The 18,289-nt window shown below is 41.9% G+C and overlaps 1 protein-coding gene across 1 annotated transcript in view; it reads left to right on the top strand.

Annotated features, from left to right (window-relative positions):
• Positions 1-18,289, top strand: part of LOC310635553 (venom factor-like) — a 156,409-nt gene that overhangs the window by 59,723 nt on the left and 78,397 nt on the right. The window contains exons 17-22 of the mRNA XM_083354609.1: positions 463-663; positions 6,181-6,292; positions 6,546-6,631; positions 6,744-6,883; positions 7,700-7,912; positions 16,205-16,268. Of these exons, the coding sequence (XP_083210735.1) occupies positions 463-663; positions 6,181-6,292; positions 6,546-6,631; positions 6,744-6,883; positions 7,700-7,912; positions 16,205-16,268 (816 nt within the window). The remainder of the gene's footprint in view (positions 1-462; positions 664-6,180; positions 6,293-6,545; positions 6,632-6,743; positions 6,884-7,699; positions 7,913-16,204; positions 16,269-18,289) is intronic.

Raw genomic sequence — 18,289 nt, 5'->3', positions numbered from 1 at the left:
TGCATTGGTGGCAGGATCAGGGTTTCAGGATGCCTTGGTGGAAAGAAGAGGGGAAACTAAAGAAAAGGGTCTTTCTGTGATTTAAAGCGCACATTTTCTTCAGGAGCTGATGATGGCTTACTCAAGCCTCCTGTTAGCATATGGCACCTAGATCGCTCCATTTGGGGGTTAGAGATACACTGCAACATTTGACTGATTTTCAAACACAGATCATAACAGTTTGAATGTTCTGGCAAAACTGCAGATGCAGTAATAAGTCATAAAGCAATCTTATAAACATGACAATCCCTACTAACTACAGCAGTGAAAAATCAAAGGATGCTCAACTGTTTCTAGCAGCTGTCTGGGAGAAGATAAACAACTCATTTGAATAGTTTATTTGAATATTGTCTCTTGTTTCTTTATGGATATGACTATGAGAAATACAATTGTCTAATGTTTCACAAATTTTGCATATTTTAGCGGCACAGTTTCAGGACCAAGCCCTGCGTAAATGCTGTGAAGACGGCATGCATGAGAACCCCATGGGGTACACTTGCGAAAAGCGTGAAAAATACATCCAGGAGGGAGATGCTTGTAAGGCTGCCTTCCTTGAATGCTGTCACTACATCAAAGGGATCCATGATGAAAACAAACGAGAGGACGAGTTGCTTCTGGCAAGAAGTAAGTCGCTGGTTCTGGGTTTATTGAAAGAAAGGAACATTCAATCCACAATATCTAGAAAACATAGCGCATAACAGCATCACCAAAGCTTGGAAACCATTTGGAATATATTGTTATTAGTATGTATTTAGATGTCATTGTCAGTAATTTATAGCTCAGCTTTAGTACAAAATGCAGCCATCTAAATGCAGGAGAAACATTAGAGGTTGGGTGGACAGGAATCACATCACATCCAGCCTCCCAGTCCCTGGGCTCTCTCAGTCCCCATCTAGGTTAGGTCTATCTAGTGCAGAGACATTCTCTCATTAAATCACTGTTTTTAATTGAGCGGACTCAGGAATCTGCTGCTTCCTCTCATAGCAACCCACCACTTTTTTAAAAAACATTGCTGACCTTTAGGTTCAGCTAAAGCACCAGCAGCTTTGGGGGAGGTCTCAGTGGTTGAAGAAAGCTGTTAGTGGAAAATAATTTGGATGGCTTGTTGAGTGAAAGTAGTGGCTGTGCATATCTTTCTTTGGTGGTAGTCTGCTTCAATTTTATTCCAGTTGGATGGATGGACAAAGAAATTAAACTTGATTTAATTAAGTTTGAAAAGTGCTTGAAAAAAGATTAAGGTAAAAAATGGTCAAGATGGCAGCCATAGTAATGTGATTGAAATGCTGCCTGCTTTCTATGTCTGACTGAAAATGTATTATTTCTTAATTTCATTTTATGTACACATGTTAATCTAATAGAGAGTGTAAAATAAGAATGGGAGAAATAGGTGGCTACGGAAACAATTATTAATTCCTATCATGCCCTTGCTACTATATCTAATACTGTGAGAGAAACAGTACCAGTTGCCCTACAGAGTGCCCCATTCTGAACAGTCTGAGCTTTCAACAAAGAAATTTATTTATTTATTTATTTAATTAAATTTTTATATCGCCCTATTCCCGAAGGACTCAGGGCGGTTTACAGGGCAGCATAAAATATAATATAAAAATAGTATAAATTAAAATAGATTAAATTACTTAAGCCCAACAATTAAAACAATATTAAAAGCTAAAACCCCTTCAGTCCAGGCCTGATAGATCAAAAAACCAGGTTTTCAGATCCCAGCGAAATGAACGCAGATCGGGGGCGGTCCGAAGTTCCACTGGTAAATCATTCCAAAGGGCAGGCGTGCCCACAGAGAATGCCCTCCCCCTGGGGATCACCCGCTGGCACTCCTTAACCGCCGGCACCTTGAGAAGGCCCTCCCTGTGGGAGCGCACAGGACAATGGGAAGTTGATGCCGGCAGCAGGTGTTCCCTTAGATAATCTGGACCCAAGCCATTTAGAGCTTTATAGGTCATTGCCAGCACCTTGAATCTCACCCGGAGGGCAACCGGAAGCCAATGCAGCTCACGGAGAAGAGGTGTTACACGGGAGTATCGGGAAACTCCCATAACAACTCGCGCGGCTGCATTCTGCACCAGTTGAAGCCTCCGCGTGGTCCTCAAGGGCAGCCCCATGTAGAGAGTGTTGCAGTAGTCTAGCCGGGAGGTCATGAGCACATGGGTGACTGTGCGTAGGGCATCTCGGTCCAGATAGGGCCGCAACTGGCGCACCAGACGAAGCTGGGCAAAAGCCCCCCTGGTCACGGCTCCTATATGGTCTTCGAAATTGAGCCATGAATCCAAGAGGACGCCCAGGTTGCGAGCCCTATCGACGGGGGGTAACACCTCACCCCCCATCATTAGTGATGGAACAACCTGGTTAACCCAAGATGCTGGTATGCACAGCCACTCAGTCTTGGCAGGCTTGAGATGAAGCCTGTTTCTCCCCATCCAAACCCAGACCGCCTCCAGGCAACGGAACATCACGTCGAGTGCATCACTGGGTTGGTTCGGGGTGGAAAGAAAAAATTGGGTATCATCAGCATACTGATACCCCACCCCGAAACCACGAATGAGCTCGCCCAGCGGTTTCATGTAGATGTTGAACAGAGGGGAAAGAGGACCGACCCCTGAGGGACTCCACAAACGAGAGACCTCGGGGCGGACCTCTGCCCTCCCGTCAACACCGACTGCAAGCGGCCCAGAAGGTAGGAGGAGAACCACTGCAAAACAGTGTCTCCCACTCCCAACCCCCTGAGACGTCGCAGCAGGATACCATGGTCGATGGTATCGAAAGCCGCTGAGAGATCTAAAAGGACTAGGATAGAGGAACATCCCCTGTCCCGAGCCCGCCAGAGATCATTCACCAGTGTGACCAATGCCATCTCCGTGCTGTGTCCGGGCCTGAAGCCCGATTGGTACGGGTCCAGATAATCAGTTTCCTCCAGGAACAGAGGAAGCTGATGCGCCACCACACTCTCAACAACCTTCGCCAAAAAGCGGAGGTTGGAGACCGGACAATAGTTATTTAAAACAGCCGGGTCCAGGGCAGGCTTCTTGAGGAGGGGTCTCACCACCACCTCCTTCAAGGTGGCAGGGAAGATACCCTCCTTCAAGGAAGCAGATATTACTGCCTGGAACCAGCCTCGTGTCTCCTCCCAAGCCGCATAGACCAGCCAGGAGGGGCACGAGTCCAGTAAACAAGTGGTGGAGCTCAGCCTTCTTATGATCCTGTCCACATCATCGGGGGAAACAGGATCGAACTCAGTCCAGATAACATGCTCAAGACTGCTTGATTCCTCCATGCCTGACTCTGCCCAGTCAGAGTCCAAACCAGTCCGGATCTGAGCGATTTTGTCCACCAGATGATGACTAAACTCCTCAGCCCGTCCCTGTAAGGGATCCTCCCTCATCTCCCGATTAAGGAGAGAGCGAGTCACATCAGTGGGGAGTTGATGAACAATCCAGGTCGCCCTCTCACCACGGCCTGATCCTGGTACCATATCAACTGGCAATAGGAAGTCTTAGGAGTGGGCACAAATGTTGATATTCCACCCTGCTCCAACTAACTGGGCGTTGAGGAGGCATAATGCATTAAGGAGGTAGTCCTTCATGCCAAAACAGTGTGCGATAGTCAGTCCAGGGGAGTCAGACCAAGCCCCCCCAACCAAGCAGAGCACGAGGGCCATGCCACAGAAAGTCCACAGGTCATTAAACCACCATCCTGTTGTGACTCAGGGCCAGCCTGTGGGTCCGACAGCCGGCTCCGATGTATCGGATGACTCAGATGAGGGGGAGGAGGGAGACGAACCGGCTGATGATGGTTTGGAGGCTTTGCAGAGCCCTCAGCCGGGGACCTCTTCTCAGCTGCGTGAGCCCGATAGTGCGGAAGATGATGACCCACAGCTGGCCCTGTTCAAGGACGCCCGACGCAGGAGGCAGTCGAGCAGGAACAAACAAAGAAAGGCTGTGGGACTCCTCGGGAGGAGGCACAGGGAGACCACGCCCTGAGCTCTCAATAAAAGGAGTGTTTGGGGAGGGGCTGGTTGCTGAAAGCAACTCTTCCGCTTGAGAAGACAAGCTCTAGTGTTTTTGTTAACTGCGTAATAAATCTTGGCAGACGCCTTTTAGCCTTGAACGCTCTCCAGTCTCTTCTATCTGAATAGGGGTTTGCCTTACTACAAGGCTAGAAGAGGGCTGGTTCAGAACACATCCTCAACAGAAAAATGCCTGGCAGCAGTCCAGATGGCAAGGCCACATCTTGGCCGATCTTCAGTCCAGCAGGCCTTCTGAATCGGAGAAAGGGATCTCCACGCCCCCAGAAAGGGCACCCTCCCCCTGTCTATGTCTCCGTGGAGCAAAAGCATCCAGCAGCTGTCCAAACCGTCAAGCCACGCTGTTCTTCAGGCTGGGAGGCCTCCCAAGGGAAAAGGGAGCCTCTGCGTAGCTAAAAATGGCACCCATCTTTTTTCGGTGGAAGCGGCAGCAGACCAGCAACACGGCCACGCCTCGGCCGATCTTCAGGCCGAAGGGCCTTCCGGAAAGGGAAGAAAGCCCACCTGCTGCTTATGGAGACGGCAGCGCTCCGGGAGGCATGGCCGAACCTTGGCCGATCTTCGGGCCGGGAGGTCTTCCAGGGGGAGAAAAGGGAGCCCACCTGGAGCTCCCAGAAGCGGCAGCACACCGAATTCCAAGGCCAAACCTCGGCCGATCTTTGGGCCGGGAGGCCTTCCAGAGGGAGGGAGAGGAGAGCTCAACAGCTGATCCAAGGACACAACAATGCTCCGGAGGCAGAACCACGCCTCGGCCGATCCTCGGGCCAGCAGATAACAAAAGAGAGGAGAACCTCCGCGCCACCAGAAAGTGGCCCCCAACTGCTGTCAGTACCTCTAAGTCTCCATTGGGTCACCACGCCACGGTTGGGCTTCCCCAAAAGCACATTTGGAGCCCATCGCAGAGAGCACGGAACTCAGAGAACAACCGTTGCCATCTTGGGCAAAAAAAAATGTTGCAGCATTATGCCAATTTGCACGTTCAGTACATTTATAAGAATAGCAAGAGAAGGAAAGCATACTTGGATTAACCAAAATACAGAGATGCCTACAATTTTGCTACTTTGACAATAACTAATCTACTCAAAGGATGAAATAGAATTATCCTCGTCAGCCAACATTCCCATGAACAAGCATTTTCCCAAATAGGTCAGAACATGCAGAGTCTGAATTGAATTGATGCTAGTAAACCCACCTTGTAGAATGTAGATTGATGAGTTCATTGTGTTGACACAATGGAAATGACTGATCAATAAACTGTTCCGTGGTGGCGAACCTATGGCACATGTGCCACAGGTGGCATGCAGAGCCCTCTCTGTGGGTACTGTCGCCCCAGTCCTAGGCCTTCAGCGGTTTTATAAAACCTTTTTGTTTTAGGCCTCCACCGCCGTGTGCAAAAAAAAAAAGCTTCAATCAATCAATCAATTTCAACTACTTGCAGGGGAAAAAAAGATCTTGCAAAGTTGGAATTGATTGAACTTTTAGTCCCACCCAGTCTGCTGTTACCAATGCAGCCATGCCCACCCAATGGGCCATGCCCACCCAATTGGCCACACCCACCCAATTAGCCACGCCTACCCGGCACCCGACAATACATAAGTGGTTTTTGGGTTGCAGTTTGGGCACTCAGTCTCTAAAAGGTTCGCCATCACTGAACTTTGTAATGTAAACTGAGTCCTCCATGAAGATGTTTTCATATCAAACTTAGGACCTCAAATAATACTGACTGTATCCACTCCATTAACCTTAATATTAAATTAAAATATTGCTAATAGTTTCTTTTTTCTTACACCAGCTAGTTTGTGTTTTCACTTTTTGAAGAAACTCCAAAGTAAAAACATCATTCATTAATTGCCTGGGATTTACATAACATTTTGGATTTGATTTCGTATTTTGGGTTTTGGACTCCAGGAGATGGTAAAGGACAGGAAGGCCTGGAGGAATGTTGTCCATGGGGTTGCAATGCAGACATGACTTTACAACTAACAACAAAAACAGACAATTTATTGTTTACTGCAATACATGAATCTAGTTAATTGTGGGTTGTTTAATAAAGTATTGTTAAAGAAACAATACCTTATACCACCTTGCTATCTATTTTTCAGGTGATTTTGAAGATCAATTCTTTGGAGAAGATAACATCATCTCAAGGTCTGATTTTCCTGAGAGTTGGTTGTGGCTAACAGAGGAACTGACTGAACCTCCCAACAGCAAAGGGTATTGCTATTGTTTATATTAGCTCACTTTTCAGTTGAAAGGAAAATCTAATGATTGCAACATTTAGACAGGAACAGGGATGGTGTCTCTACCAAGAGGAAAGGATCAGAAAAGGACCTGAGTGAAATCTGGAGTTTATTTTTCACCTCCTTTAGAAGAGAAAGGTTTTGCTCATTTCTAAGGCAGCAACTTGTCAGCCAGTCTGTTCTTTATTATGGTCAATGACCAGAATTCCATTTCATTTTCTCCCTAGGATTTCAAGCAAGACATTGTCTTTTTATCTGAGGGATTCCATCACAACCTGGGAGGTGCTGGCTGTGAGCATTACACCCACCAAAGGTAAAGAATTAGGAACAATGGAAAGTTGGCAGGTGTGAAAAGAACCTAAGAATTAAAGTAGAATTAACCTTTTTTGGGGGGGTGGGGGCTTTGCCTTTGGCCTTCCTTGCAGGGATCTGTGTGGCTGAACCTTATGAAATAACAGTCATGAAGGATTTCTTCATTGATCTTCGACTGCCGTATTCAGTAGTGAAGAATGAGCAGGTGGAGATCCGGGCTGTTCTGTACAACTACAATGACGATGAGATTGATGTAAGTTTTGGGGCTGTGACAAGAGTGGGGGGGATTAGTAATTAGGAAATGTGCATGATTTGTGTTGCTATCAATTCTTTGACAGCCAGAGTTTGTGTATTTCCAACTCTAAGCCACAGCATTTTCAGACCAATTAAAAAGCGCCAGTGATGGAGGCAATGGTTGTTTGCAAAGGCTGTTTGGATCAGAGTTGTTTAAACATTTTGCTTTCAGGACACCTTCCCCCTTTTGAAAAGCCCCCCAAAGAGCTTTTATTTGTCAGGGCTATATTTATCTATCTTTACCATATTAAAAATTAAAATGGATGCATTTGTAGAATATTTATTTATTAAATCACAAAGAAACAACATTAAACTCATCACATATTAACAAAAAAAATTCATCAAAACCCTATATTTGTAATCCTATAACATTTGCAGATGTTTGCAGATGTCTTTACTACCTGGCGAATAACTTTGATTTTGTGGGTCCCCGTGTGGGTCTTAGAGGACTCCTCCATGGCTCCTCGGATCACAGTTTAAGGAACACTGGTTTAGACCATCATCTCTGCTCCATTTGTGTTATTCACACAGTCCTACTTTCTAACAGTCCATGAAGAAGGGAAAGGAAGGACAAACTGCATGATATGATTATGTGTATTTGTGCTCTATGTGTGCCCCTCTTCTACATGTCCTTCCATGTATTACAATGACTTGATGATGCAGGAATAGACTCAGTGGGGAATGTGTTTGTGTCATCTATGGGAGAGCTGGATTTTAAATGATTCTCACGGCCAAAGCAGCCTCATGGCTCATCTGCTTTTCTCATCCCCACTAGGTGCGAGTGGAACTGTTACACAACCCAGCCTTCTGCAGTGTATCCACAGAAACACAACGATACCGAGAGCAGTTCACGATTAAAGCCCGGTCCTCCAGGGCAGTATCATTTGTCATAGTCCCATTACAGCAAGGATTGCATGATGTTGAGGTCAGAGCAAGTGTCCGGGGACAGTTGGCATCTGATGGTGTGAAGAAGAAACTGAAAGTTGTAGTAAGTAACAAGTGGGGTTACCTCATGGCTTTTGGAGAAGAAAGGCTGTAACCAAAGGTTGCTGCAGATAAAGACCATTTACCATAATTGTATTAATTTATCTTCTCCCATTTCAACAGAAAGGCATTTTGGTCTCAAGACTTTACACAAAATGGCATATCTATCATGGTGGCTAAAATGGTCTAATTTGTTATCCATCTTGGACTGTCCTGTTGTTCTGATTGTCCTTTGAAAACTTCTAGAATCTTCCCATAGCAAAATTTATTGGTCTGAAAATGACAGAATGGGAGCAGCTTCACTACTTGGGGAGTTCTTTAAATATTTTAAAATAATTTTTAAAATTTAAGTAAAGATGCTCAGTGTTGCAGCCGAGCAACGGTCTTCTTTTGGTTCAATCTTTCTCCCCCCCACCCCCAATCCTTTCCCCAGCTGCAATAAAAAAAATCCCTGTCACATGAAACAATTACCCTTTACACTTCAGTAGTGTGATTTGGTGGGTGGGCAGGTGGATGGATATGAGATTTAGCCAAGGGGCTAAGATTGTCCATAACAACAGCAATATTGCCAAAAAGAAAAAAAAAAGATGCTGGGTGACTAGCCAGATAATCTAGGAGTTTCCTTAACTTGTCTGCCCTCCTGGGCTTGGGGCAGAGCATCGTGACATTGTCGGGGTAGGCATGTGATTTTCTTTTTATCTCTGGATTGCAATGGGATGACAACTTTCTCTTAGCCCATAAAATACTTGCTTAATAACACTATTGAATTCTGAAAAGAGAAATAACATACCAGCCATTTCAATAGAAGCACTAGAAGGCATTCAAATGCATCTCTGCACAATAACCCAAGCTGTGGCCTTATGGATAGTATCAGCTAATGAGAACAAAGTTAATAAAAATGTGCAGGCTGGGTGCTTTTCAGTTTGACTTTTAATAATAAATTTTGAGAAACCTATATGTGGGCCAAGAAGCAACAGTGAGAACTGGACACGGAACCACTGATTGGTTCAAAATTGGGAAAGCAGTACGGCAAGGTTGTATACTGTCGCCCTGCCTATTTAACTTATATGCAGAGCACATCATGAGAAAGGCAGGGCTAAATGAATCAAAAGTTGGAATTAAGATTGCTGGAAGAAATATCAACAACCTAAGATATGCAGATGATACCACTCTAATGGCAGAAAGTGAAGAAGAACTAAAGAGCCTCTTGTTGCGGGTGAAGAAGGAGAGTGCAAAAGTTGGCTTGAAATTTAACATTAAGAAAACCAAGATCATGGCATCTGGCCCTCTCAATTCCTGGCAAATAGATGGGGAAGAAATGGAGGTAGTGACAGATTTTATTTTTCTGGGCTCCAAGATCACTGCAGATGGGGACTGTAGCCAAGAAATTAAAAGACGCTTGCTTCTCAGGAGGAAAGCCATGACAAATCTAGACAGCACACTAAAAAGCAGAGACATCACCCTGTCAACAAAAGTGCGTATAGTCAAGGCTATGGTCTTCCCAGTTGCAATGTATGGCAGTGAAAGTTGGACCATAATAAAGGCTGAATGCCAAAGAATTGAGGCCTTTGAACTGTGGTGCTGGAGAAGACTCCTGCAAGTCCCTTGGACTGCAAGGCAATCAAACCGGTCAGTCCTAGAGGAGATCAACCCTGACTGCTCTTTAGAAGGCCAGATCCTGAAGCTAAAACTCAAATACTTTGGCCACCTAATGAGAAGGAAGGACTCACTGGAGAAGAGCCTAATCCTGGGAAAGGTTGAGGGCAAGAGAAGAAGGGGACGACAGAGAATGAGGTGGCTAGATGGAGTCACTGAAGCAGTAGGCGTGAGCCTAAATGGGCTCCAGAAGATGGTAGAGGACAGGAAGGCCTGGAGGAACATTGTCCATAGGGCCGCGATGGATCGGACATGACTTTGCAGGTAACAACAACAACAAGGAAGTGAATGAAGATGATCCCCTTCAAAAATAATTCCTACTGAAGACAGGATAATAAAAATGTGATACAAGGCTAGCTGCCATTAGTACAGCAAGCAGTGAACTACTACTTTCTGGTACTTGTAATCTGTTCTTTGACGACAGGAAAACATTCTTGCATTTCTTTATCCAAGGAAGTTTGGCAGATGTGCTAAACTCAAGTTGACTGTGATTAGAGAACAGGTTTCAAGTTTCAAGTTTAAGTTTTATTTAATTTATATACCGCCCTTCTCCTTGGTAGGGACTCAGGGCGGTTCACAGGGCATATATAAAAAAGACAATACAAAAATTAAAAAAGATTAAACCCATGCCCAGTTAAAACAGTAATACAAATCTAAAACAACAAATTAAAACCCATAATCCCCCGTCAGGCCAGACCAGCCATTTCAAATAGGTGGGTCTTCAGGCCCCGACGGAAAGTTCGGAGGTCTGATGCCGTCCGGAGCTCCACCGGCAGTTGGTTCCATAATGCCGGAGCGCCCACAGAGAAGGCCCTCCCCCTGGGGGCCACCAGTCGGCATTCCCTGACTGGCGGCACCCTGAGGAGGCCCTCTCTGTGGGAACGCACAGGGTGGAGGGGAGTTGATGCCGGCAGCAGGTGGTCCCTGAGATATCCCGGACCCATGCCATGTAAGGACTTAAAGATCGTAACCAAAACCTTGAACCTCACGCGAAAGACAACTGGTAACCAATGCAGCTCGCGGAGCAAAGGTGTAACATGGGAGTACCGGGAAACTCCCAAGACAACTCTCGCGGCCGCATTCTGTACCAGTTGGAGCCTCCGAGTGGTCTTCAAGGGAAGCCCCATGTAGAGAGCATTACAGTAGTCAAGGCGAGAGGTCATGAGCGCATGAGTGACCGTACACAGGGCATCCCGGTTCAGATAGGGCCGCAACTGGCGCACCAGGCGAACCTGGGCGAAAGCCCCCCTAGTCACGGCCACAATATGATCTTCCAGGGTAAGCCGTGAATCTAGGAGGACTCCCAAGTTGCGAGCCCTATCCACGGGGGGTAAGAGCTCACCCCCCATAGAAAGAGATGGAACATTTTGAATGTCCCGGGATGCCGGAATGTACAGCCACTCAGTCTTGTCAGGGTTGAGTTGAAGTCTGTTCCTCCCCATCCAGACCCGAACCGCCTCCAGGCAACTCCATGGATGGAATCTGCAAAACCTTTGGCCATTTGGATCATCACAAGCAGCCTCAACAGACTTGGCAAATCATCCAAAGTAGATTTTTGGAAGAGTATATATGAATATTGTTAGGTAACTGAGGATAATGGTAATAGACTGAATAAATGGATGGATAACAGGGCTCCCTATTTAGATTATAAAAACACACACATGAATACATTCTTTGTTGTGACCAAAGTCCAACAACCTAAAAAAAAGTTAAAGAATTAAAATGTCCAATCAGTAAACGCTATCTAATAAAACAATAGCATGAATGTTTGACCCCAGGAATATTAAAATAACAGCATTATTTAAGATCCAGGATGCAAATAGTATATAAAGTTACACATAAGCATAGATTGATGAATGGGTTGCCATAGGATTGTAATTCCTATAAATATAGTAAGTAATAATGTTAATATTTAATATTAATTATTAATTAACATTTAATAGTAGTAAAATACATTTAAAAGGAAATAGTAGAAAAGCAAAACCTGTAGCAGATGAGCAAGCTGAGCTCTAAGACTGAGTTAAATGTGTCATCAGTTTAGAGTCATTTTGTTTCCACAAGAGACTCAAGTTCAGCTCCTCTTTCATAGAATTCAGAATAACATAGTTGAAAGGGATCTTGGAGGACATCTAGTCCAACCCTTTAATCAAGTAGGAGACCCTATAACATTCCAGACAAATGGTTACCCAATCTCTTCTTTAAAAACCCCAGGGGTGGAGAACCCACAACTTCTGGAGGGTTAGGGTTACGCAAGGGTGTGTGGGGCAGCTTCACCCCCTCCCACCCCCACCCTAGCTTGATTTTTAAGTGTGTGCCTTGCCCTAAAACTAGGGCTTAGTTTGGGGTTAGGGCTTATATTAGCCCCCCCCCCAAAAAAAATAAAGGTAGGGCTTATTTTCAAGGTAGGCCTTACTTTTGGGGAAACATGGTAGTGAGAATTAATTATTGCCTCTTGTCTAGCATTAATTTAGTTTTGACCGTTAGACAGATTCTTGTGTATAGATAACAATGATAAACTCTTCTGTGTTTAGAACTCAACAAATATTCCTGGTTACATTCTCCTAGCAGAACTCCCATAAATTTCAGTGACTTCGAAGAAAAAATCTTTTTGGATGGTCCTCCCTGTTACTTAGATTTTTCTGGGCACACACGTGTGAGCTTTATCAAAGCCTTAAAAATGTACAAGAGGCCCTTGGGATTAAAAATTTGTTAAGACATGGTCTGTCTAACATAGCTTTCCCCAGTTTACTAGTCTGTAGATGTTCTGGAACAATAGATCCCAAAACAGATCCCAGAATTCACAATCACCACAGACAAGGCTAACTTATCTGGAAGTTACTGAAGCTGGGGTTAAACCCATACCAGGGCTCACTCATTGTTAAACTGTTTCCAGAAGACAGAGTTACTCTTCTGCAACAAAACTCACCTGGGCCTTGCAACATTTTAAAGACCGGCAATGCTTTTTAAGAAGAAGAAAAAGAAAAATAGAATTCTTTATTTGCCAAGTGTGATTGGACACACAAGGAATTTGTCTCTGGTGTAAGCTCACAATGTACATATAAACAGCAAATAATAGGTAATAGGTCATAAATCATAGTTACAATAATTAATCATAGGTTACAAACATCAATTGATAAATCATAAGAAACCAATAGGAAAAGATAGTAGAAAGATGACATGAGGAAGATGAAAGATGAAACAGTGCTGTGTAAATTAAATGTTCAGTAGAGTGATGACATGGGGGGAAAATATCTATCTTTGTGTCTAGTTGTTTGGCATGCAATGCTCTAAAACGGCATCCTGAGGGGAGAAGTTGAAATAGACTATGTCCAGGAAGTGAGGGGGGGTGTCTGTAGATATTTTCTCAGCTCTATTTCTGCTTCGTGCTGTATACAGATCCTCAACTGAAGGTAGGCTGTTTGTGGTTGTGTTTTCTGCAGTTCTAAGCTACCCTTTGAAATCTGTACCTGTCCTGTTTGGTTGCTGTGCTGAACCAGACAGTTATTGAGATACAAATGACAGACTCAGTAATTCCTCTGTAGAACTGTATCAGCAGATCCTTGGGCAATCTGAGCTTTCTGAGTTGACATAGGAAGAACAATCTTTGTTGTGCCTTTTTAATGATGGTTCTAATAAGTATCCATTTCAAGTTCTTGGAGATAATAGAGCTGTGGTGGCGAACCTGTGGCACGCGTGCCACAGGTGGCATGCAGAGCCCTCTCTGTGGGCACGTGCGCTGTCGCCCCAGTCCTAGGCCTTCAGCTGGGTTTTATAAAACCTTTTTGCTTTAGGCCTCTGCCACCATGTGCAAAAAAAAAGGTTCAATCAATCAATCAATTTCAACTTCTTGCGGGGAAAAAAAAGATCTCGCAAAGTTGGAATTGACTGATGGAACTTTTTAGTCCCACCCAGTCTTCTGTTATCACTGCAGCCACGCCCACCCAATGGGCCACACCCAGCCAATGGGCCACGCCCACCTGGCACCTGATGATACATAAGTGGGTTTTGGGTTGCAGTTTGGGCACTCGGTCTCTAAAAGGTTCGTCATCACTGTAATAGAGCCTTGGACTTCCGGTTTTGCATCATGGTAAGACAGATGCTGGAAGAGAGATGCTGCCTGATTTTGCCCTTCTGGGGCCCTAAAAAGGGCCTAAAGTTGTCCCGAAAAGGCAAGGAAGAAGGAGGGGTGTCTCGTTGATCACAGAGAGATGGCGGTCTTTCCGTTCGATCTGAGAAAAGACCTTCAAACTGTGGGGGACAGAAATACACAATATTAAAGTGGAAGTAACATAAAGCTACAGTTTTGATAAATTTGAGAACTGAGATAATTGTTAAGATTTTCTCTTTAAAAAAACAACAAAAAAGAAACATTGAGAAGAAATATAAGAAAGCAATCCTTTGTCTTAACAGTGGAAAATGGATTTTGAATGACATCTAATGGTGTATTTGAGTACAGAAATATAACTAGCTTTCTGGCTGCTTGGTGACTCCTGGCTTAAGGGAGAACAGCTGGCAATAAAGGAAAATATTTTGTCATATTTATCACTCTGACCTTTTTGGACTATAAACACCTACTGAGCTTGGACTTTTAATCTAAAAAGATAGTGGGAGAGAAAGAAAAATTTGACCTTTGATTACATCTGGCTGGGAGATACTTTTGAGCTGTTTTCAGGGAGGTTGAACACTTTGAATATTTTGAACATTGTGGATTATAACCTTGCCTGACTGACAATTTTTGGATGCCTGAGACAAAGGATCACTATAAAATATTGCTTTTGGGACTGGCCCTGTATTCTTTATATGTAAGACTACATATAAAGACCAGAAAACTAGAGGAAATTTTGTTCTACTCTTACTGAGACTGGTGATATTAGAGATCTCCAGGAATGATGCCTCAAGAAAAAACAAACACCTTTCTGAAGAAAATATACTCTACGCTACAACTAATTCACCAAACAATTGTTGCATACAAAGAGGATATAAAAAGAAAACATAATAAGACCAAAAATAATTTAGATAATATAAATGAGCAAATCTCCAAACTAAATCTACAATTAGAAAGTTCCCAGACAATGACTACAAAGTATGAACAAATAATCCAGATATCAGAAGATGAAGCAGAGGAAATGGCCCTAAAGATGGAAGAGATAAAAGAAGGGAAATATAAACTACCATATACAAATAAAATACTGCAAGACTTACCCATAACAATGAAAATGCAAAAGATCTTTTACCCCTTGAGTCTGCAAATTACACCTGATGACAAAGAAGATGATTTTTAAAAAATGGAACATAGAGCTGTCAGGGGAAAAGTTACAACTTTGGAAACAAAAAATGAGAAGAGAAATTGAGGGAAAAGGAAAGTGGGAGTTGCTTAAGGAACATAAATGGGTGGGATTCCCTCCCCCCAAACAAATAACCTACCTAAATTGTCTTCCTCATGCCAAGCAACGTGCATAAAAGTAGAAAGAAAATTCCTGGATGATTTAATTGCCTTGCCTTGGAAAGCTACTTGGCAAAGAAAGAAAGTGAGAGTTAGATTTAAAAAATAGAAGATTTGACCTATTAGAGGGGCCATTATATGTTTAAATACTTGTTTAAATATGATTAAAAGAATGGATGACCCTTAGATATAATTAAACTTTTATAATGAAAGATACGATTGAGAATTAAAATAGCATTTTTTCTTTTTCTTTTGATATGGGAAATATGAAAATAAGAGGAGGATTGGTATGAATAAATTTTTTTAGCTATATAAATGTAATTAATATTGAGAAAATCATAACTGACAAAGATACTTCAAATATTGATGGGAAATCAAACTTGAACAAGAGCACAAAAAACAGGTTATTGATTTATGAATTGATATTATAGTTATTTGTATAATATTAATAAAATATGATGAAGATGTTTATATCTCACTTTGTATACATCAGTAGTACCAAGAATTGTAACTGTGTAATGAGGGGAAAATGGAAAAAAATATGGGGAAGAAAGGAGGATCAGGGAAAAAATACTGGATTGTGCAGTACTGAATAGATTTATATTGAATCAAGTTAATGTTAAATATGTGGACCCAGACAACATGTTGTTTACTAAACTCTAAAGATTGTAATTCTTAAAAATTAATAAAACACTTTTTTAAAAAAAAAGAACTTTATCATCAGATCCTTGGGCAATCTGAGCTTTCTGAGCTGACATAGGAAGAGCATCTTATAATGTACACACACAACATGCAGCAACTGTTATTGGGGGGGAAGAAACTGTTATTGGGGAGGCAGTACAGTAAGAATAAGTAAGAGCATCTTGACTGACCATAGACATTCTTGTCCCCTGCCCCCCCAATCTGAGATAAGGAAACTCAGGCTTCCAGGATAAATAGAAATTAATCTTTAATAGAGGGCCAGGCTGATCTGGCTATTAAGAAGATATGAGGGTGACCTAAGTCTTTTCCTATTGTGAATCCAAGCACCAATTCTATTGCTGGATATTTTACTACTTTTCTAAGAGATGCTACAGGAGATTCTTTGTATTTTGTAATTGCCATTTTGAAGTACTTGCTGCTGTCATGCATGATATTTTTATTTGCAATGAGGGTCTCAAAAGAGATTTTTCTGGTGTCCTTTTTTTTCTGTAACAGCCTGAAGGGATACAGAAAAATATTGTGACTGTTATTGAACTGGACCCACGTGCAAAAGGAGTCGGTGAGCAACATTCATTCTTACTCATTAATTCCAATTTTACCCTATATTTATTGAAAAGTTTTACAATACATTTTTAAATACAAAAAACTCCTCCTCCCACTCCCCTCTCCCCAACCCTCCCCTCCCCTCCCCTCCCCCCCTCCCCGACTTCCCAGAGCTGAATACAGGGTATAATAATACAAACATAAACTAAAATATGCTAATAACAAAAATAACATATTAAGTTCTATCGGACTTTAACTCTCCATAGTCATAATATTAATAAAGTAACAAATAACTAATCATACATCATAAAAATCCACTACTTATTCAAATGCTAAATGAAACTTTTTAGTCCCATATTTATTCTGAATATATTCAATCCATCTTCTCCATTCCACAATATATCTCTGTTGCGATTGATCTTTCAAATATGCCGAAATCTTTGCCATTTCCGCCAAATTGGAAACTTTCAAAGTCCACTCTTCTATAGTCGGCAATTCCTCCTTCTTCCAGTATTGTGCAACTAAAAGTCTTGCCACCGTAATTAAAATTCAACATCAATTTAATGTCTATTACAGTAGTATCTGTAATAATACCCAATAAAAACAATTGCGGGGAAAACTTTATCCTTTTCTTAAATATCTTTTGCATATTTCACCAAATTTTAATCCAAAAAACTTTAACCTTTTTACAAGTCCACCATATATGAAAATATGTTGCATCTTCACAACCACACCTCCAACATTTGGGCTGGCAGTTCGGATACATACTTGCTAATTTTTTAGGGTCTAAGTGCCACCTATAAAGCATTTTATAAAAATTCTCTCTTAAGTTTTGGGCCTGTGTAAATTTTATGTTTCTAACCCAGATCTTTTCCCAAGTGTCCATTGTTATATCTTCTTGAAAATTCTGGGCCCACTTTATCATACAATCTTTAACAAGTTCCGTTTCTGAGTCAATTTCTATCAATGCATTATATATCCTTTTAATATGTGCTTGGCCTTGATCTCTAATTTGTTTTACCAAATTTTCATCAGTCATCGAAAGGCCAGCTTTATGGTCCTCTTTCCATCTTGCCTGTAATTGCCCATACTGAAACCAAGTTTGTACAATCTTTTCTTCTTTTAAAATATTATGTGGCTTTAATTGCCATACATTCCTCTCTAGACTTAAAATTTCCTTATATATAGTCTCATCCTGTTTGAATCCCACATTTATATTTTCTATTGCATGTTTAGGTATTGCCCAAATTGGTATCTTATAATTTAACTTATGTCTATACTTTTTCCAAACTCGCAACAGAGCATACCTTAAAATATGTATCTTAAACACATTATCCACCTTCTTATCATACAATAAATATGCATGCCAACCAAATAACAAATCATGACCCTCAAGATTTAATAATCTCCCTTGTGTTAAATTAAACCAATCACTTATCGATGACAAAGCAGCAGCCTCATAATATAATTTAAAATTAGGCATTTTAAGACCACCTCTTTCACGCGTATCTTGCATTATCTTAAATTTAACTCGTGGCTTTTTCCCTGCCCAAACAAATTTATTAATTCCTTTTTGCCATTCCTCCAGATTTAAATCCTTTTTAAGTATACGTATCATTTGAAACAAAAACAAAAATTTTGGCAAAACATTCATCTTCACTGCTGCAATTCTTCCCAATAAAGACAATTGTAATTTTTTCCAACCATCTAATTCTTTTTGTATTTTTCCCCATAACATTTCATAATTATTTTTATATAACTTCACATTTGAGGCTGAAAGATATATCCCCAAATATTTAATCTTTTTAACTATTTCAAATCCCGTTAGCTCTTCTAAAACAGCCTTTTGTGGTACAGTCATATTCTTAGACAATATTTTAGTTTTTTGTGTGTTTATCTTAAATCCAGAAACTTTCCCATATAACATTATTATCTCCATCAATTCTACAACTGAATAATCCGGCTGAGTTACTGTAATAACCAGGTCGTCCGCAAACACCCTCAATCTGTAATCCTGATCTCTTATTTGAACTCCCC

This window comes from Vipera ursinii (genome assembly GCF_947247035.1).
Source record: "Vipera ursinii genome assembly, chromosome: 2".
Classification (NCBI taxonomy): Eukaryota; Metazoa; Chordata; class Lepidosauria; order Squamata; family Viperidae; genus Vipera; species Vipera ursinii.
Note: the sequence above shows the minus strand (reverse complement) of the source record. Positions and strands in the feature narration are given on the sequence as shown.